Genomic DNA, 21823 nt, shown 5'->3' with positions numbered 1-21823 from the left:
ATGAACTTGTTTAGCTTTTGTTTGGGAAAATATCTCTCCTTGTATTGTGAAGATAGCCTTCCTGGATATATTATTGGCTACAATACTTTTTTTATTCTTTTAAGCACTATTAATATATCATATCACTCATTTCCAGCTTGCAGAGTTTCTGTTGAAACATCTGCTGAAAGCCTTATGGGGCTCTCCTTGTATGTAACTGTCTTCTTTTCTCTTGGTAATTTTAACATTCTCTCTTTATCACTAGTTTGCGTCATTTTAATTACAATGTGTCTTTGTGTGACCTCCTTTAGTTGATTTTGTTGGGGGATCTCTATGCTTCCTGGACCTGGATATTTGTTTCCTTATTTAGATCAGGGAAATTTTATTTTTATTTTTTTGAGATTTTATTTATTTATTCATGAAAGACAGAGAGAGGCAGAGACATAGGCAGAGGGAGAAGCAGGTCCCATGCAGGAAGCCTGATGCAGAACTCAATTCCAGGACCCTGGGATCACACTCTGAGCCAAAGGCAGACAGTCAACTGCTAAGCCACCCAGGCATCCCAATCAGGGAAATTTTAAGCAATTGTTTCTTGAAATAAATTTTCTGCCCACTTTTCACTCTCTTCTTTTTCTGGGATACATATTATGCAAATATTATTAAGCTTGATAGACTTGCTAAGTTCCCTAAATCTAACCTCATTTTCGATTATTATTTTTCTCTCACATTCTAAACTTGATTTTCTAATACTCATTTTTCAGGTCAATAATTTGTTCCTCTGCTTCCTTTGCGGGTTACTTATTCCATCTAGTGTAGTTTTAATTTCAGGTATATGTTCCTCATCTGTGATTTATTCTTTCTTATCTTCTTGTTAAGGATCTCACTGATGCCCTCCACTCTTTTCTATGTCAGGTGAGCATCTTTATGATCATTAATTTAATTTCTCTATTAGGCATATTATATCTGTTTCATTCAGGTCTATTTTTTTTTTGTTCTGTTCCTTCATTTAGGACATATTCTTCTGTTTTCTTATTCTGGCTAATTCTCTGGGTCTGTTTCTCTGTGTTAAAAATGTCAGCTATATATCCTGTTCTTGAAGTTGATGACCTTATAAAGAAGAGATCCTATTGCCCTACACTGCTGAGTCCCTGTTCATCAAAATCTGGCACTTGAAGTGTGTCTCCTATGTTCGTTGTGTGCACACTGATGTTTTATTCTGACCACTATTTCCTTCAGTTTATTCATCTTAAGTATCTTAGTCTGCCTGTAATAGGCAGTATTAGGTCCCTAGCTGTGCTGTGGTACACAGTTTTACCAAGGTGCAAAGGGATCTCCTTGTGAAATGAGACATGCTATTATTGCTGTTGGGACTGGGCTGGCCTAAGAGGATTCACAAAGCATGCAGATGGAATGTACAATTTTAACCACCTGCCGACTGGAATTTCGCAGGGACCACTGCAGCCACCACACCCACATGCAAGGCCCCACAAAACACAGGAGTAAGAGGATGATGCATTGGCAATGTTTGCATTGGTTTTCCATGGGAGGGGAATCACAGGGCCAGGAGTGAGGTAAGCATGACTTGAAAGAGCTGATTCACCAAAGCTGGGGGTAGTGCTTGGTGTAAGCTAAGTAGATAGTTAATATGAACACTGTGCTGGTTCCCACCAATGACTGTTTAGCTGAAGGATGTGAAAGGGAAAAAGAATTTTCTAGCTCATTGTTCCTAAAGGGGATGTACTGGGAATCCTGCCCATCCAGGATATGCTTTGAGATGAGTAAATAACTGCCCCTGGCATTTTTTAAATTTTTATTTTAATTTATTTTTTTAAAATTTCATACTATTGGAGTTCAACTTACCAACATATAGCATCACACCCAGTGCTCATCCCATCAAGTTCCCCCCTCAGTGCCTGTCACCCAGTCACCCCACCCCAGACCTCCTTCTTTTCCACCACGCCTTGTTTATTTCCCAGAGACAGGAGTCTCACATGTTCTGTCACCCTCTCTGATATTTCCCACTCATTTTCTCTCCTTTCCCCTTTATTCCCTTTCACTATATTTTATATTCCCCCAATGAATGAGACCAATAATATTTCCCCTCTGATTGACTTATTTCACTCAGCATATAAACCTCCAATTCCGTCCAGGTTGAAGCAAATGGTGGGTATTTGTCATCTCTAATGGCTGAGTAATATTCCATGGTATACATAGATCACAACTTCTTTATCCATTCATCTTATGATGGACACCAAGGCTCCATCCAAGGTTTAGCTATTGTGGACATTGTTGCTATAATCATTGGGGTGAAGGTGTCCTGGCGTTTCATTGAATCTGTATCTTTGGTGTAAATCCCCAGCAGTGCAATTGCTGGGTCGTAGGGCAGGTCTATTTTTAACTTTTGGAGGAACTTCCACACAGTTTTCCAGAGTGGCTGCACCAGTTCACATTCCCACCAACAGTGCAAGAGGGTTCCCCTTTCTCCACATCCTCTCCAACATTTGTTGTTTCCTGCCTTGTTAATTTTCCCCATTCTCACTGGTGTGAGGTGGTATCTCATTGTGGTTTTGATTTGTATTTCCCTGATGGAAAGTGATGCAGAGCATTTTCTCATGTGCTTGCTGGCCATGTCTGTCTTCCTCTGTGAAATTTCTGTTCATGTCTTTCACCCATTTCATGATTAAATTGTTTGTTTTTCTTTGCTGTTGAGTTTAATAAGTTCTTTATAGATCTTGCATACTAGCCCTTCGTCTGAAAGGTCATTTGCAAATGTCTTCTCCCATTCTGTAGGTTGCCTTTTAGTTTTGTTGACAAACTTTTGCTGTGCAAAAGCTTTTATCTTGATGAAGTTCCAATAGTTCATTTTTGCTTTTGTTTCTCTTGCCTTCAGGGATGTATCTTGCAAGAAGTTACTGTGGCCAAGTTCAAAAAGGGTGTTGCCTGTGTTCTCCCCTAGGATTTTGATGGACTCTTGTCTCACATTTAGATCTTTCATCCATTTTGAGTTTATCTTTGTGTATGGTGTAAGATTATGGTCCAGATTCATTTTTCTGCATGTGGATGTCCAACTTTCCCAGCACCATTTACGGAAGGACTCCATCTCTTTCTATCTGTCTTTTTTCTGGTGGATAGTATGTCCTCCTTTGTCAAATATTAGTTGACCGTAAAGTTGAGGGTCCACTTCTGGATTCTCCATTCTGTTCCATTGATCTATGTGTCTGTTTTGGTGCCAGTACAACACTGTCTTGATGACCACAGCTTTGTAGTACAACTTGAAATCTGGCATTGTGATACCCCCAGCTATGGATTTCTTTTTAATATTCTCCTGGCTATTCGGGGCGTTTTCTGATTCCACACAAATCTTAAGATGATTTGTTCCAACTCTCTGAAGAAAGTCCAGGATATTTAGATAGTAATTGCATTAAATGTGTAAATTACCCTGGGTAGCATTGACATTTTCACAATATTAATTCTTCTAATCCATGAGCATGGAATATTTTTCCATCTCTTTGTGTCTTCCTCAATTTATTTTAGAAGTGTTCTCTAGTTTTTAGGGTATAGATCCTTTACCACTTTGCTTAGTTTTATTCCTAGGTATCTTATGCTTTTGGGTGCAATTGTAAATGGGATTGACTCCTTAATTTCTCTTTCTTCAGTCACATTGTTAGTGTATAGAAATGCCACTGACTTAGGGGCATTAATTTTGTATCCTGCCACTCTGCTGAATTGCTGTATGAGGTCTAGCATTCTTGGGGTGGAGTCTTTTGGGTTTTCTATGTATAGTATCATGTCATCTGCGAAGAGGGAGAGTTTTACTTCTTATTTGCCGTTTTGAATGCCTTTTATTACTTTTTGTTGCCTGATTGCTGAGGCTAGGACCCCTAGTACTATGTTGAATAGCAGTGGTGAGAGTGGATATTCCTGCCTCGTTCCTCATCTTAGGGGGGGAAAGGCTCCCAGTGTTTCCCATTGAGAATGATATTTGGTGTGGGCTTTTCATAGATGGCTTTTAAGATGTCGAGGAATGTTCCCTCTATCCCTACACTCTGAAGAGTTTTAATCAGGAATGGATGCTGTATTTTGTCAAATGCTTTCTCTGCATCTAATGAGAGGATCATATGGTTCTTGGTTTTTCTCTTGTTGATATGATCCATCACGATGATTGTTTTACAAGTGTTGAACCAACCTTGCAACCCAGAAATAAATAAAACACAGCATTCATTCCTGACCAAAACTCTTCAGAGAGTGTAGGGATAGAGGGACCATTCCTCAGCATCTAAAAAGCCATCTACGAAAAGCTCACACCAAATATCCTTCACAAGGAAACACTAGGAGCCTTTCCCCTAAGATCAGGAACACGACAGGGATGTCCACTCTCACCACTGCTATTCAACATAGTACTAGAAATCGTAGCCTCAGCAATAAGGTAACAAAAAAGAAATAAAAGGCATTCAATGTGTAAAGAAGAAGTCAAACTCTCCCTCTTTGCAGATGACATGATACTGTATGTAGAATACCAAAAGACTCCATTCCAAGATTGCTAGAACTCATACAGCAATTCAGGAGTGTGGTAGGATACAAAATCAATGCCCAGAAATCAGTGGCATATCTATACACTAACAATGAGACTGAAGAAAGTGAAATTAAGGGGTCAATCCCATTGACAATTGCACCCAAAAGCATAAGATACCTAGGAATAAATCTAACCAAAGACGTAAAGGATCTATACCCTAAAAACTACAGAAAACTTCTGAAAGAAATTGAAGAAGACACAAAGAGATGGAAAAATATTCCATGCTCATGGATTGGCAGAATTAATATTGTGAAAATCTCAATGTTACCCAGGGCAATTTACATGTTTAATGCAATCCCTATCAAAATACCATGGACTTTCCTCAGAAAGTTGGAACAAATTATTTTAATATTTGTGTGGAATCAGAAGAGAACCCAAATAGCCAGTTGAATATTAAAAAAGAAAACCATATCTGGGGGCATCACAATGCCAGATTTCAGGTTGTACTACAAAGCTGTGGTCATCAAGACAGTGTGGTACTGGCACAAAAACAGACACATAGATCAATGGAACAGAAGAGAGAATCTAGAAGTGGACCCTCAACTTTATGGTCAACTAATATTCGACAAAGCAGGAACGACTATCCACTGGAAAAAAGACTGTCTCTTCAATAAATGGTGCTGGGAAAATTGGACATCCACATGCAGAAGAATGAAACTAGACTACTCTCTTTCACCATACACAAAGATAAACTCAAAATGGATGAAAGATCTAAATGTGAGACAAGATTCCATCAAAATCCTAGAGGACAACACAGGCAATACCCTTTTTGAACTCGGCCATAGTAACTTCTTGCAAGATACATCCATGAAGGCAAAAGAAACAAAAGAAAAAATGAACTATTGGGACTTCATCAAGATAAGAGGCCTTTGCACAACAAAGGATACAGTCAACAAAACTAAAAGACAACCTACAGAATGGGAGAAGATATTTGCAAATGAGGTATCAGATAAAGGGCTATTTTCCAAGATGTATAAAAAACTTATTAAACTCAACAGCAAAGAAACAAACAATCCAATCCTGAAATGGGCAAAAGACATGAACAGAAATCTCACAGAGGAAGACATAGACATGGCCAGCAAGCACATGAGAAAATGCTCCGCATCACTAGCCATCAGGGACATACAAATCAAAACCACAATGAGATACCACCTCACACCAGTGAGAATAGGGAAAATTAACAAGGCAGGAAACCACAAATTTTGGAGAGGATGTGGAGAAAGGGAAACCCTCTTGCACTGTTGGTGGGAATGTGAACTGGTGCAGCCACTCTGGAAAACTGTGGAGTTTCCTCAAAGAGTTAAATTAGATGTGCCCTTCGGCCTAGCATTTGCACTGCTGGGGATTTACCCCAAAGATACAGATGCAGTGATATGCCGGGACACCTGCACCCCGATGTTTATAGCAGCAATGTCCACAATAGCCAAACTGTGGAAGGAGCCTCGGTGTCCATTGAAAGATGAATGGATAAAGAAGATGTGGTTTATGTATACAATGGAATATTACTCTGCCATTAGAAACGACAAATACCCACCATTTACTTTGACGTGGATGGAAATGTAGGGTATTATGCTGATTGAAATAAGTCAATCGGAGAAGGACAAACATTATATAGTCTCATTCATTTGGGGAATATAAAGTATATTGAAAGAGAATAACGGGGAAAGGAGAAAAAATGAGTGGGAATTATCAGAAAGGGGGACAGAACATGAAAGACTACTAATTCTGGGAAACGAACTAGGGGTGGTCGAAGGGGAGGTGGGCAGGGGGTGGGGGTGACTGGGTGATGGCCGCTGAGGTGGGCACTTGACGGGATGAGCACTGGGTGATATTCTATATGTTGACAAATTGAACACCAATAAAAAAATAAATTCATTAAAAAATAAATCTCAGACCTAAATTGTAGGTTTTCAGGATGATTTGAAAGTTATCTCGGTAAGTTGGTGGGGACAGGTGACTTGAGGACCCTACTCTTCAGCCATCTTGCCTGCTCTATTTACTTCATTAATGTGCTTTAATAAGAAAAAAGTTGAATGCTGGCTGAAGGCCAATGCTCTCAGGCAACAAACATGTGCATTCATTCATTCTGTATCTGTGTCATGGTCCATTTTTCCAGATGATCCGTGCTGGGCTGGGAGAACCTGAGGCTGTCGGACCCAACCCTGAGTTTAGGATCCAGTGATTTCTTCTAAAGTGATGATCAGGAGCATGGCCATAGAGCAGGAAGGGCAAAAGCCACAAGAAGTGTGCCCCCTGGAATTTTTCAATTTGCTTCTTCTAAGTTGTTTCTCTGCCAACTATTTGCTGTGCTGTCTCTTTAAGGTTGGGGACTCAGCTTCCTATCATTCTTCAGGTTCTCTCAGAAGCAAGCGTGCTGATTTTTAAAATTCTAGACTAAAAGTCCTGCTGGTTGTAAGAACTCATAAAATTGGCCTCTCTGGCTTTCAAAGCCAAATATTACAAGGGTTAGTCTTCCCGGTGCAGGCTCTCTTATCTTTTTGTCTGATTCTCTCCCTTCCCAGCACCAGAAAGAAGCTCCCTTCCTCCAGTGGATGGCTATGGTCTGTTTAATTCCCAATAGCATCTCCAACCCTATCTATAGAACTTCTTTACCCTTTCCTTCCTTCTATGTGGCATTTTCTCCACTTTTAGTTGTGTATTTTCTTCTGCCATGATTTGGGTCGTTTTCTGGTTTATTTACACTGATGTTAGTACTATCTAGTTTTATTTGTGTGATGAGGTGATCTTATAATCCTCTTACTCTGCCACCTTCTAGCCTCTTTTTCTGTTGTTCTAAAATATTTTCATACACGTAATATGTGAAAATTCAAATCTAGATTTGAGCTTATGATTTGTATGTGTAGACTTTATTTTATACCTAAGTATATGTCTAAAAAGAAAGCCAGTCATATTAAATAGATTTATTAGCTTCAAATTTCCAATTCCATGGGATCCCCAGGTGGCTCAGTGGTTTAGTGCCTGCCTTCGGCCCAGGGAGTGATCCTGGAGTCCCAGGATTGAATCCCACATGAGGCTTCCTGCATGGGGCCTGTTTCTCCCTCTGCTTCTCTCTCTCATTCTGTGTCTCCCATGAATAAATAAATAAAAATCTTTTTAAAAAATTCCAATTCGGGATCCCTGGGTGGCTCAGCGGTTTAGCGCTTGCCTTCGGTCCAGGGCGTGATCCCGGAGACGCGGGATCGAGTCCCACATCGGGCTCCCTGCATGGAGCCTGCTTCTCCCTCTGCCTGTGTCTCTGCCTCTCTCTCTCTCTGTCTGTGCCTCTCATGAATAAAAAAAAAAAATTCCAATTCCTTTTAACTTAAAAGCACAGACTGGGGAACAGTCCTGGTGCCCTAACTGGCATACCACCTCAGTGACCCCTGGGCCTCTAGCCCACACCAGCCCCCATGATCTCACCAGGGTAGCCATAGTGTGGTACACACTCAGACACCCCTGGTTAGCATTCAGTTTATTTCCAAACTTTATATCTGACACATGTAAAAAGTACCACAAAACATTCCTTGCCTGTACCCCTTTGGCTTCAGGCAGGTTACTAGAGTATCCTAGTACTAAATGGCCTTGTACATTCCAAGTTGATGTTTGCTTCAGATCCAACTACCCCACCAGGGTTCTCTCTATGTAGAACACCCCAAAATCACAGAACAATAGCTTCAGTTACCCAGCCAGGGCACCCACAAAACTGAACACCCTGGGAGACCCTGGTTTGAACCCAGTTCAGCTTCAGCTGTCTTGCCAAGACACATTTGCACAGAGAGCCCAGAGATCACAGTGGCCCATGCCCACTTTATATTTAGATGTCTTGCCAGGATGCCCCTAGCACAGAGTGCCTCATCACCTCCTGGTCTAGACCCCACCTTGGCTATAGCCATTCCTTTAGAGTATCTTCTGTGTGGAGACTCTTCAAACACCCCAGTTTATACCCACTTCAGTTCCAGCTATTCTGCTCAGATGCCTTCTGTGTGTAGACCTCTGGGACACTTCAGCTTACACTCATTTCAGTTTCAGTTATCCTGCTAGGGCACTCTCTGCTTAGAGTGCCCAGGGACCTCCTGGCTGATGCACTAGCTCAGTTCCAGCTACCCTACAGGGAGCATCCCTCCATAGAATGTTCTGGAGTCCCCTGCCTTGTACCTACCTCAGCTTCAGCTGTCCTGTCAGGGTGGCCTCAGCACATAGAAGCCCAGGACACCCAAGCCTGCATCCACTTCAGCTTTAGCTGTCCTACCACGATGTTCAGTTTGCTAAAAGCCACAGGATCCTCCCACTTATATCCATGTTAGCTTCAGCTGTCCTGCTAGGGTGCATTCTACGTGGAGAGCCCCAGAACCTCCCAATCTGCAGACCATCTTAGCTTCAACTACTCTGCTAGAACATCCCTATCAGGGAGTATCCCAAAGATCCCCCAGTTTTCACTAAGTTCAGATTCAGCTATCCTGTCAGGGTACCCTCAGAATGAAGAACCACAGGACCTTCTAGACTTCACCCACTTTAAATGTCTTGTCAGAATGCCTTCTGCATGGAAAACACTGAGACTTCCCAACCTACTTGCTGCCTCAGCTCTGGCTGCTCTGCCAGGGCAATCTAATTATAGCCTCTGGATAACCCAGCTTATACCCACTTCAGCTTTAAATGTCCCATCAGGCCACCTAATGTGTGAAGAGCCCAGGGACTACATCAACCCATGATCATTTAAGTTTTAGCACTATTTCCAGGGTACCCACTGTGTGGATTAGCCACAGGATAACCAGCTCATGCCAGCCACAGCTCCAGCAAGCCAGCAAAATTTATCAAGCACACATCCTAGGGGATGACCATACAGAAAATCATTCATTCAAGCTTAGGTGAAGTAGCTGTTCCACCTAATCCATAGAAACAAACACAGAAAGTCAAGTAAAATGGAGAGACAAAAGAATACATACCAAAAAAGGGACAAAACCTCCATAAAACCTAAATGAAATAGAGATAAACAATATGCCTGGTAAAGAATTTGAATTAATGATTGTAATTATGCCCACCAGGCTGGAGAAAAGACAGGAATTCAGTGAGATATTCAATAAAGAGATAGGGAATATATTGGTAGTGTTTCTATACATTAATAATAAAGAAGAAGAAAATGAATTTAAGAAAACATTTTTTTTACAATTGCACCAAAAGAAATAGAATACCTAGGAATAAACTTTATCAGGAAGGTGAAAGACTTGTATTCTTAAAACTATAAAACATTAATGAAAGGAACTGAAGACAGCACAACCAAATGAAAGATATTCAGTGCTTATGGATTGGAAGAATAATGTTAAAATGTCCATACACTACTTAAAGAAATCTACAGATTCTAAGTGATCCCTATTAAATACCAAGAGCAGTTTTCACAGAACTAGCTCAAGTAATACTAAAATTTGTATGGGAATACAAAAGACCTTAAATCACCGGAATAATTGTGGAGAAGTAGGACAAAGCTGAAGGTATCATAGTTCCAGCTTTCAAGATATACCACAAAACTGTAGTAATCAAAACAGTATGGTACTGGCACAAAAATAGAAAGATCAATATAACAGAATAGAGAGTCCATAAATAAACCCACACATATATGTTTAATTAATCTATGATAAAAGACATAAGATCAAACAATATGGAAAAGATACTCTCTTCAACAAATGGTGCTGGGGAGATTGGAGTGCTACATGCAAAATAATGAAACTGGAACACATTGTAACACCATAGACTCTCCAAATGGAATAAAGACCTAAATTTGGGACCTTAAACCATGAAAATCCTAGAAAAGAACACAAGTAGTGATTTAATTTGACATTAGCCATAGCAACATTTTTTTTCTTTTTTTTAGGTGTGTCTCCTAAGGCAAGAGAAGCAAAAGCAAAAATAAAGTATAGAGACTACATAAAAATAAAAGTATTCTGTACTGTGGAGGAAACCATCAACAAAACAAAAAAGCAATCTACTGAGAGAAGATATTTGTGAATGATATATTTAGTAAAGAATTACTATCCAAAATATATCAAGAACATACACAACTCAAAAACAAACTACCTGATTAAAAGATGGGCAGAGGACCTGAATAGACATTTTTCTAAAGAATACCAATAGATGGCTAACAAAAACATGAAAAGATGCTCAATATTGCTAATTATCATGGAAATGCAGATGAAAACTACATGAAACATCACATTACATCTGTCAGAATGGCAAAAAAGAAAAAGCAAAAAACAAATAACAAGTGTTGGTGAGGATATAAAGAAAAAGGAATCCTCTTGCACTATTGGTGGGAGTGTAAATGAGTACAACCACTGTAAAAAACATTATGGAGTTTCCTCAAAAAATTATGAATACAAATACCATGCAATCCAGTATTTCACTACTGTTTATGTACCCAACATGAGAACACTAATTCAAAAAGATCTGTGTGCATCTATGTTTATTTCAGCATTATTTATAATAGCCAAGATATGGCAGCAACCTAAGTGTCCTTCAATAGGCAAATTGACACTGTAAAAAAGAATAAGATCTTGTGACTTGTAACATTGATGAACATAGATGGTATTGTGTTAAGTAAAGTAAAACTGAGAAAGATAGGTACCACATGATTCAGTCATATATGGACTCTAAAAAACAAAACAAATGAATAAACAAAAAGCAGAATCAAGCCTATAAATACAGAAAACAAAATGATGGCTACCAGACGTAGAAGGGGCAGTGGGCAAAAGGAATGAGGGAAGGTGGAAGTACAGAATTCCGGTTATGAAATAAATAAGTCATGAAATAAAATGCACCATATAGGGAATGTAATCAATTATGTTGTAATAGTATTGCATTGTGATAGTTGGTAACCATGCTTGTGGTGAACATAACATAAAGAGAAATTGAAGCACTGTATTGTGCTTACCCTGAAAGTAATGCAACATTGTGTGTCAATTGCATTCAAATTTTAAAAAAGTGTTTAAAAATAAATTATATTTTATCCTAAGGACAATAAGCAGCAACTGAAATGTTAAATACATATATAGATATTTAACACTTAACATATTTAAATGGTAATATATTTTTATATTTAGCACGTACACATTACTACTATTTCCTGTTATGTTTGTGTCCCCCCCAATTCATATGTTAAAATTCATGTGTTGAAAACATCCCAAAAATGATTATATTTGAGCTAAGGCTTTGGGAGGGGCTTAGGTCATAATGGTAGACCTTTCATGAATGGGGTGAATGCCTTTATAAAAGATGCTCCCGGGAGAGCCAGTTTCTTTCATCATACAAGATACAAGATGCTGGGTACGAACCAAGAGATGAGCCCTCATAATAATGTGATCAAGTTGGCATCTTGAGGTTGGACTTCCAGGCCCCAGAACTGTGGAAAATAAATTTGTTGTTTAAGCCCTTCAAAAAACAAAACAAAACAAAATGAAAAGAAACAAAGAAGTATTCTCTAACACTATACTGCAACAGCAGGAGATTACCACATAGAATTCTCCTATATTTACTGCATACTTTTCTCTAGTACACCAAATAAGAGTGCATCCTTATCTGTAACATGTTTATGAATTCACTGTATTTTGATGCTCATGCTTACTTCTTGCATAAATTTAGCTACTCTTTAAGATTGTCAATAAACTTACAAAAGAAAACATAAAGTTGATATTTTCACAAAAAGCTCAACATTAAAATTATGCCAGTGCTGTTATAGTCATCTTTTATAGAGCCTTTCTTTTCCATTATTCATGCTAATTGACAAGGAAAGTTAGAGAGAGGGAGAAAGATTGGTGATTCAGTATCTGCAGCAGTCCTAGGACAATAAAGTCTGGCTAGAAAAAACAAAGCAAGGGTTCTGAAGATTCATTAGCACCGTGTCTAGTCTCAGGTGTGTGATTGTCTGAAGCCTTTAAACGTAGGAAGAAGTAGAAGTAGAGAAGATATCTTTACTTTAGTGTCAATCATGACAAGTCCATTTGGAAACGCTGAAATAGCTAGAGAATTGAGTCCTAATAGCCAGTGATGGCTCTCATAAAATTCCTAGGAAGAATAATGTCTCTATAAAAGGTAAAACTATGAGTTAGCTGGGGGAACATAAATGGATCTACCACTGTAGACAAGGGACTGGCAACTTGAGCTTTTCAGGGACATTGGACATCATGGATTGGGCTCTTGTTTCTTCTGTAGCTCCAGTTCTGCAGCTTTTTGCACAGCTGCATCAACCAGCAGCTGGAAGCTACTGAAGTCCTTGTACTCCTCTGTTAACTCAGGCTTGGGAGATGTCATAAGCAAGGATTCACTAGTGGAAAACTTGACCATTTTATTTGGCTGGGCCTTTGGGGTCAGCTTCTGGCCTGGAGACAACTCTGAATCTAGCAGCTTCTCCTCTGTCTTCTGGCCCACTGGAAGGAGGCTCAAGGGCAGGCACTGCATCTTGTCTGGACCTCGAGGCCCTGACCTGGACTGTGGAGATAAATCTGTGCTCTGCTCATGGGTCACATCAGCAGCCTTGCCTTTTTGGTGGTATATGATGGTCTGGTTGAGGTCATTTCCATCCTGTTGAAGCATTTCTGGAAGAACACGTCTGCGGGCATTGATAAACCAGTTAGAGATCTGCAGGAAAGACAAATTAGTCTGCTCAGACAGCATTCGCTTCTCTGCTTCTGAAGGGTAGGCCTTAAACCGGTGTTCATACAGCCAGTCTCGGAGGATCTTCACTGACTCAGTTGGCAAGTACCCTTTTCTCTTCCTCTTGCCCTCTAGTGAAGCAAGAACTTTATCTGGACCAGTGTCCCTATTCAATGTGACTGAGGTGCCTTCAGTCAGGCTTTGGTTACCTGCTGGGGTTTCTTCAGTGTCTTCCATACTCATGAGGCTGGTCTTCACTATTTTGGGAATTAGGAATGGCTGAGTTAGGACTAACGTGGATCTGGAAGAACCAGTGAGGAAGACATGGGCCGTTCTCTAAGGGGAAGTCTCACCTTCTGCTTCCCAAGCAGATAAACAGTGCTAGTAACTGCTTTGAGCTAGTGGGCTTTGTGATGTCATATCCTTTGTGCCCTGTATGCTGCCCCTCCCCCCCCATTTCCTAGTTCTTCTTTTACCTGTTCTTTTTTCATAGATTCAAATGTATTTATTCTTATCTCATCAATTTAAAGCTCTCCAGATTTTTCTCTGCTGTTATCACTAGTTTCTGCTAATTAATGAGTTCTAATTCTATTGGTTAAATCTAGCTTATACATAGATACATAGGTTCCTCATTCCTTTTTGACTTTACTTTGATTATTGTTCTTCCTTCTTTTTCCTTATACTTGCGTATTGGCTCATATACATATATCAAAAGTAACTTATCTATTAAAAATTAACCACAATAAAAGGAGAGTTTAAGTGGTATATTCTGACCCCTTCCTTCCATATTTAAAGCTGATTTAAGAGTAATTTTACCTAGATATATATATTTGACACCCTGTCCCTTCAATTTTTCTTTATGGCCTTGAAATGTTCAGCTTTGATATGACTTCACTATGCCATCAGGATCTTTATGTCTATACTTTGGGCTATGACATCCAGTTTGATAATTCTCTTTGAAGCTTCAGTCAGAAGTTCTTAAAAACATGGAGCAAGATAGGACTCAAGAAATAATGGTGATTACAGATTTAGATTATTTAAATCTCTATTGATAGTTTAAATATATAGAAATTACCTCTGAAGCAGATGAAAATAGTTTATAAATCATACATTTTAATTTCAGAGAGCTGAAGACAAGTGCTGGTTCTTTCAGAACACTATGATTCACTTAGAAGACAATCATAATCTCTGACTTCTTAAGGATATTCTATGGTATTACTGATTGCTAATTTCAGAGGTTTCTCAAAAGAAAACTCCAGGTCATCAACTTAAGAATTACATATAATCTACAGTTTCTATTTGGTAAGGACAATATCATTTCACCCTTAAGAGTTCTTATTTGGTGTCACTGGGCTGGGCATCAGAATATTATCTACTAATCCTTTGGCTGTTAGTAATCTTACCAGTGCACTTTCATTGTTTAAAACTTATTGAAAGGGGAACCAATTGAAATACACAATCAAATCTAATAGTCATTTTAGCAAAGCTCCCAACAAACAGAGAATGCATATGTTGGCTAAATTGGAGGTCTTCGTTGCAATACTCTGTGAGTGCTACTATTTCCATTGGTCTTTTGGGTTAATAGAATGTTTTCTATTCAGAATGAAAACTAATTTCCTATAGTTATTTCCTACCAATACATGCCCAGCCCATGCTCTCTGAAACTACTCTTGTCTGCCATTATGATTTCTAGTAACATATCCTCCATCACTTGTTGCTTGTATAATATTTTTGTATTTCTGTGATTCAGGTGTCTGCTGAAGGATTGACAGAATTGCACATATTTAAAATCACTGATTTATTCTAAATGACAAGATCTACATTCCTGATTTTTATTTAATTTATTTTTTATTGGTGTTCAATTTACTAACATACAGAATAACCCCCAGTGCCCGTCACCCATTCACTCCCACCCCCCGCCCTCCTCCCCTTCCACCACCCCTAGTTCGTTTCCCAGAGTTAGCAGTCTTTACGTTCTGTCTCCCTTTCTGATATTCCCCACACATTTCTTCTCCCTTCCCTTATATTCCCTTTCACTATTATTTATATTCCCCAAATAAATGAGAACATATAATGTTTGCCCTTCTCCGACTGACTTACTTCACTCAGCATAATACCCTCAAGTTCCATCCACGCTGAAGCAAATGGTGGGTATTTGTCATTTCTAATAGCTGAGTAATATTCCATTGTATACATAAACCACATCTTCTTTATCCATTCATCTTTCGTTGGACACCGAGGCTCCTTCCACAGTTTGGCTATCGTGGCCATTGCTGCTATAAACATCGGGGTGCAGGTGTCCCGGCGTTTCATTGCATTTGTATCTTGGGGTAAATCCCCAACAGTGCAATTGCTGGGTCGTAGGGCAGGTATATTTTTAACTGTTTGAGGAACCTCCACACAGTTTTCCAGAGTGGCTGCACCAGTTCACATTCCCACCAACAGTGTAAGAGGGTTCCCTTTTCTCCGCATCCCCTCCAACATTTGTTGTTTCCTGCCTTGTAAATTTGCCCCATTCTCACCGGTGTGAGGTGGTATCTCATTGTGGTTTTGATTTGTATTTCCCTGATGGCAAGTGATGCAGAGCATTTTCTCATATGCATGTTGGCCATGTCTATGTCTTCCTCTGTGAGATTTCTGTTCATGTCTTTTGCCCATTTCATGATTGGATTGTTTGTTTCTTTCCTGTTGAGTTTCATAAGTTCTTTATAGATCTTGGAAACTAGCCCTTTATCTGATATGTCATTTGCAAATATCTTCTCCCATTCTGTAGGTTGTCTTTGAGTTTTGTTGACTGTATCCTTTGCTGTGCAAAAGCTTCTTATCTTGATGAAGTCCCAATAGTTCATTTTTGCTTTTGTTTCTTTTGCCTTCGTGGATGTATCTTGCAAGAAGTTACTATGGCCGAGTTCAAAAAGGGTGTTGCCTGTGTTCTTCTCTAGGATTTTGATGGAATCTTGTCTCACATTTAGATCTTTCATCCATTTTGAGTTTATCTTTGTGTATGGTGAAAGAGAGTGGTCTAGTTTCATTCTTCTGCATGTGGATGTCCAATTTTCCCAGCACCATTTATTGAAGAGACTGTCTTTCTTCCAATGGATAGTCTTTCCTCCTTTATCGAATATTAGTTGCCCATAAAGTTCAGGGTCCACTTCTGGATTCTCTATTCTGTTCCACTGATCTATGTGTCTGTTTTTGTGCCAGTACCACACTGTCTTGATGACCACAGCTTTGTAGTACAACCTGAAATCTGGCATTGTGATGCCCCCAGATATGGTTTTCTTTTTTAAAATTCCCCTGGCTATTTGGGGTCTTTTCTGATTCCACACAAATCTTAAAATAATTTGTTCTAACTCTCTGAAGAAAGTCCATGATATTTTGATAGGGATTGCATTAAACGTGTATATTGCCCTGGGTAACATTGACATTTTCACAATATTAATTCTGCCAATCCATGAGCATGGAATATTTTTCCATCTCTTTGTGTCTTCCTCAATTTCTTTCAGAAGTGTTCTATAGTTTTGAGGGTATAGATCCTTTACATCTTTGGTTAGGTTTATTCCTAGGTATCTTATGCTTTTGGGTGCAATTGTAAATGGGATTGACTCCTTAATTTCTCTTTCTTCAGTCTCATTGTTAGTGTATAGAAATGCCACTGACTTCTGGGCATTGATTTTGTATCCTGCCACGCTACCAAATTGCTGTATGAGTTCTAGCAATCTTGGGGTGGCGACTTTTGGGTTTTCTATGTAGAGTATCATGTCATCGGCGAAGAGGGAGAGTTTGACTTCTTCTTTGCCAATGTGAATGCCTTTAATGTCTTTTTGTTGTCTGATTGCTGAGGCTAGGACTTCCAGTACTATGTTGAACAGCAGTGGTGAGAGTGGACATCCCTGTTTTGTTCCTGATCTTAGGGGAAAGGCTCCCAGTGCTTCCCCATTGAGAATGATATTTGCTGTGGGCTTTTCATAGATGGCTTTTAAGATGTCGAGGAATGTTCCCTCTATCCCTACACTCTGAAGAGTTTTGATCAGGAATGGATGCTGTATTTTGTCAAATGCTTTCTCTGCATCCAATGAGAGGATCATATGGTTCTTGGTTTTTCTCTTGCTGATATGATGAATCACATTGATTGTTTTACGGGTGTTGAACCAGCCTTGTGTCCCAGGGATAAATCCTACTTGGTCATGGTGAATAATTTTCTTAATGTACTGTTGGATCCTATTGGCCAGTATCTTGTTGAGAATTTTTGCATCCATGTTCATCAGGGATATTGGTCTGTAATTCTCCTTTTTGGAGCAACTGCGAGCCCAGGAGAGTGCGCCGAGCTCCCTAAGGGCTGCAGCGCACGGCGGGACCCGGCGGGACACGGAGCAGCTCGGAGGGGCTCGGGCGGCGGCTCCGCGGAGGGGGCTGCGCGGCCCCGGGAGCAGCTCGGAGGGGCTCGGGCAGAGGAAGAGGCTCCGTGCAGAGGGGGCTGCGCGGTTCCAGGAGCAGCTCGGAGGGGCTCGGGCGGCAGCTGCGCGGAGGGGGTTGCGCGGCCCGGGAGCGCGAATCCTACATTCCTGATTTTTAATGACTCCTTTATTAATCTCCTTGAAAAGGAATATCATGGTGGTTCAAAATTATCCCCTAGCAATTGGGAGATTTTTTTCCTTTAAAACTACCTATAGGTATATAGAAAAATCTGGAAAGTAAGGTGATAAAAATTAGTAAGAAACCCTTTAATAACAATCTAAAAAAACATGATTTTGTTTCATGATGTAACCATAGAAACACTGTATAGAATCTGGTTGCCTTTCTTTAAGTTTTTGAGGATGCAAAATATGAATTAAAAAGATATTTAAGACAGTGAGGTATTCTTTTCATCCAATTCTTTAAAATTTCTAAGGAGCTCAAATTATTTAAATGATTTCTATGAGATTTTTTCTTCCTTCATTGGTTCCTCCAACATAGAATATCATGGGATCTTATTGAAAATAATGTTGTATATCTATAAGCAATGATTTATTTGCATATAACTCTGAAAAAGTGTCTTCTCATGATTGTATAATAAGTGAACATGGTATTATGCTGTAATATGCAGCTTAATTTTCAAATTATGTAAAGCACGGCAAGACTGAAGTCTTTTATACCTTGCTGCTTATCATTTCTGGTAATCTACTTATAATTCAATATCAGTTTGAGTGTTCTACTTTCTAAATTACGTTAGTCTATCTGTAGAGTTAAAAAAAGAATAGCTTAAATTTTTACTTCCAGGAAATGAAATAATGCAAAGGAAAATTGAGAAAAGCAACAAAAAGCCAAAAACTAAACCTAAAACAAACAAACAAAAAAAAACATTTCCTCAAACAAAACACAGTGATATAAAAGAAGCAAAAATTGATGCTGTGGTAATGGGACTTTGCCAAGTCTGAAAATAGAGTATGTTAAGTGCATAGACTTTATCATACTGTAAAGTATCTGGATAATTTCTGCCAGATACTTTACACTTTGAAATGGATTGAAGGAATATTCAGGAAGCCATCAAAAAACTTCCCAAATAGGGCAGCTCTGGTGGCTTAGTGGTTTAGCTCCACCTTCAGCCCAGGGCGTGATCCTGGAGACCCTGGATCGAGTCCCACGTCAGGCTACCTGCATGGAGCCTACTTCTACCTCTGCCTGTGTCTCTGCATCTCTCTCTCTCTCTCTCTCTACTGAATAATAACAAGAATCTTAAAAAAAAACCTCCCCAAATTGAAGGAGTGTTGACAAGTTAGGAAGAGAAAATGTAGAACGTTCTGGTAAATTCAACTAACACTTTCTTAGCCTAACTCAGATTTGTAAGGAGATAAAATCACCAATACCCCAATTCATACTTAGTAGTAAAAATTATTCTTTTTATTTCATGAGCAAGGAAAAAGTATCTATTTTCACGACTGTATCATTGTTTAGACATTGAAGCCAATGGAATTAATAAAAAATTTGTAATATATGTAAGAAAAGGAAATAAAATAGAATGATTAGTTGATGGTATGATGAGCCATTTAGGAAATATTTAAAAATCGATTGAGAAACTATTACAAATAATAAGAGTTAGGTGATGTAGCCAGTTACAAAAAAACACACTATAAACTTTAACATACACCAATAATTATCATTTAGAAAATATATTGGGGAAATTATCTACTTCATAATCATAACAAGAATAAAGATATAAAATGTCTAGGAATAAAATTAGAAAGTATTATTCAGGGATCGTACTGAAACAAAATTTAAATTCTATTTAAGAACATAAAATGAGATGTTAATAAATTGCAAAATCATTTATTTCTTGGGTAGGAAATCTCAATATTGTAATTATGTCAATTTTCTTTAAATATTTCTTTGTGTCTTTTTCAATCAAAATACAAGTACTGTCAACCTCCTTTAACCACTTACCTTATACTTGTGGAAAAATAATTCTAAAATTAATATGGTGGGATAAATGTGTGATATATTGTGGCATTTTTTGAGAAAGAATGAAATAATGTGGAAACATTTCTCCAACTAGACAGTATACTATATTTTAAAATAGAAAGTAATTAAAACAGTGTGATATACAGGCATAAACAGATCAATGAAACAAACAGAATATGGCAATAGGCTCAAGGACTTAATGGTACTGTGTATATAATTGGTATGGCTTTTCATATTATTGATGAAGATGCCTATTCATACTGAAAATAATGGGTGTTGCCAAAAATGTACCACAAACTTTGGATACTTTCTGCCAGATACTTTAGTTTTAAATAAATTGAAGAACCACCCAGGAAGCCATCTTTAAAGTCATTATATTGATAGAGTGGTATAGGTAGAAAGTATGAAGAATCCTGGCAAATCCCTTTAATTATGAGGAATTAAGGTGAGAGTGAGCAGACCGTAGAAGAAAGGAAAAGTTGGGATAAGTGACTGGCCTGTGAAAAAAGGAATAATTTTGCTTTATCATTAAGTATGAAGTTGGGTATTAGGAATTTTATCTATTGTGCATGTGCATACACACACACACATTTTCATGCACAATTGAGATAAAGGCATCACAAGTGTAAAGATTGTTAAATGTGAATATATAAATATTAATTAGAAACTGTTGTATGAAAGATCCCAACCTGTAGCCAAACAAAAACTTTTAAAAGCATACATTTTTAAAAATGACAAATGGTAAAATATATATATTGACAATGTATATGGCAGGCAAGTTTTTAGTCTATTTATCATTTTCATGTCCCCTACAAATCAATACAGAGTAGGTCACTCAAATAGGAAAAGTGAACAAAAAATATGGGCAATTTAACAAAGAATAAATACAAATGGACAATAAATAAATTAAAATTTGATTAGCTTTCATAGTAATCAAAAGAAGCATATAAAACATTTGGTATGGTTTTCTCCTATCAAATTACCAAAGACCAAGTAGATTCTAAAGAACATATTTTTGAGAGCTATATGTTGTAATAAATATATTGATATACTTCTGGTAGTAGTACAAAAGGGCAGCCTTTTTAGAGCTGTTTTTTTAAAGATTTTATTTGTTCATTCATGAGAGACACACTGAGAGACAGAGACACAGGCAGAGAGAGAAGCTTGCTCCCTCTGGGCACCCCCAAGTGGGGGTGCCCAACCACTGAGCCACCCAGGCGTCCCTGTTTAACCCAGGATTATTCAAGAAATTGAACACAAGGAAAATATTTGATAATATTATAGAGATTAAATATACAAAACCGTTTTTAAAGAATTAAATATACTTGTAAAAATTAAAAACAGATTTCCAGCATAATGGGATTGGTTAAATAAAGAGATACTTCTTTACAATTGATGAGAAGCTAGCAATTAATTTTGATGGCATAGACATACATCAAGGTGGGTGAGTGTGGAATATGAAAAGAACAATTAAAAATGGCATGCAAATTATCATTGTTTAGGAAAAAGGAAAGATAAAGAAAACAAAGTACATATATACATATAAACATGCAGTGTGCTTTTGTCTGTGTCTGTGTGTTCTTGTGGATACAAAAAAAAAATACAAAATTAAATCCTCAGAAATTTCACCAAAGGAGACATAGACATGGCCAACAAGCATATTAGAAAATGCTCCGCATCACTTGCCATCAGGGAAATCCAAATCAAAACCACAATGAGATACCACCTCACACCAATGAGAATGGGGAAAATTAACAAGAAGGAAACGAATGTTGGAGAGGATGTGGAGAAAGGGGAACCCTCTTGCATTGTTGCTGGGAATGTGAACTGGGACAGCCGCTCTGGAAAACTGTGTGAACGTTCCTCAAAGAGTTAAAAATAGAGCTACCCTATGACCCAGCAATTGAACAACTAGGGATTTACCCTAAAGATACAGATGCAATGAAACACCGGGACACCTGCACCCCAATGTTTATAGCAACAATGTCCATAATAGCCAAACTGTAGAAGGAAATTCTGTGTCCATTGAAAGATATCTATAATTATATATATATATATATATATATATGAATATTACTCAGCCTTTAGAAATTATGAATACCCAACATTTGCTTCAAACGTGGATGGAATGGGAAGGTATTATGCTGAGTGAAGTAAGTCAATCAGAGAGGGACAGACATTATATGGTTTCAT

At 38.4% G+C, this 21823-nt stretch overlaps 1 protein-coding gene and 1 long non-coding RNA gene across 2 annotated transcripts in view; one reads left to right on the top strand and one right to left on the bottom strand.

Annotated features, from left to right (window-relative positions):
* Positions 1 to 12267: 12267 nt before the first annotated feature.
* TGIF2LX (TGFB induced factor homeobox 2 like X-linked) lies at positions 12268 to 13603 on the bottom strand. The gene has a single exon (XM_025431874.3). It carries the CDS (start codon positions 13433 to 13435, stop codon positions 12722 to 12724), a length of 714 nt encoding a protein of 237 aa, XP_025287659.1. The 5' UTR covers positions 13436 to 13603; the 3' UTR covers positions 12268 to 12721.
* Positions 13604 to 14076: 473 nt separating this feature from the next.
* LOC118353652 (uncharacterized) overlaps positions 14077 to 21823 on the top strand; it is a 68465-nt gene continuing 60718 nt past the window's right edge. Inside the window, exons 1-2 of the long non-coding RNA XR_004812916.2 lie at positions 14077 to 14208; positions 14316 to 14494. This is a non-coding gene — a long non-coding RNA (uncharacterized LOC118353652). The remainder of the gene's footprint in view (positions 14209 to 14315; positions 14495 to 21823) is intronic.

This window comes from Canis lupus, chromosome X (assembly GCF_003254725.2).
Source record: "Canis lupus dingo isolate Sandy chromosome X, ASM325472v2, whole genome shotgun sequence".
In the NCBI taxonomy this organism is placed as follows: domain Eukaryota; kingdom Metazoa; phylum Chordata; class Mammalia; order Carnivora; family Canidae; genus Canis; species Canis lupus.
This window is presented reverse-complemented; position numbering and strand designations above follow the sequence as displayed.

Bases quoted from the DNA above. Each gene is read 5' to 3' on its own strand.
- TGIF2LX (XM_025431874.3), bottom strand. From the start codon at position 13,435: ATGAGTATGGAAGACACTGAAGAAACCCCAGCAGGTAACCAAAGCCTG.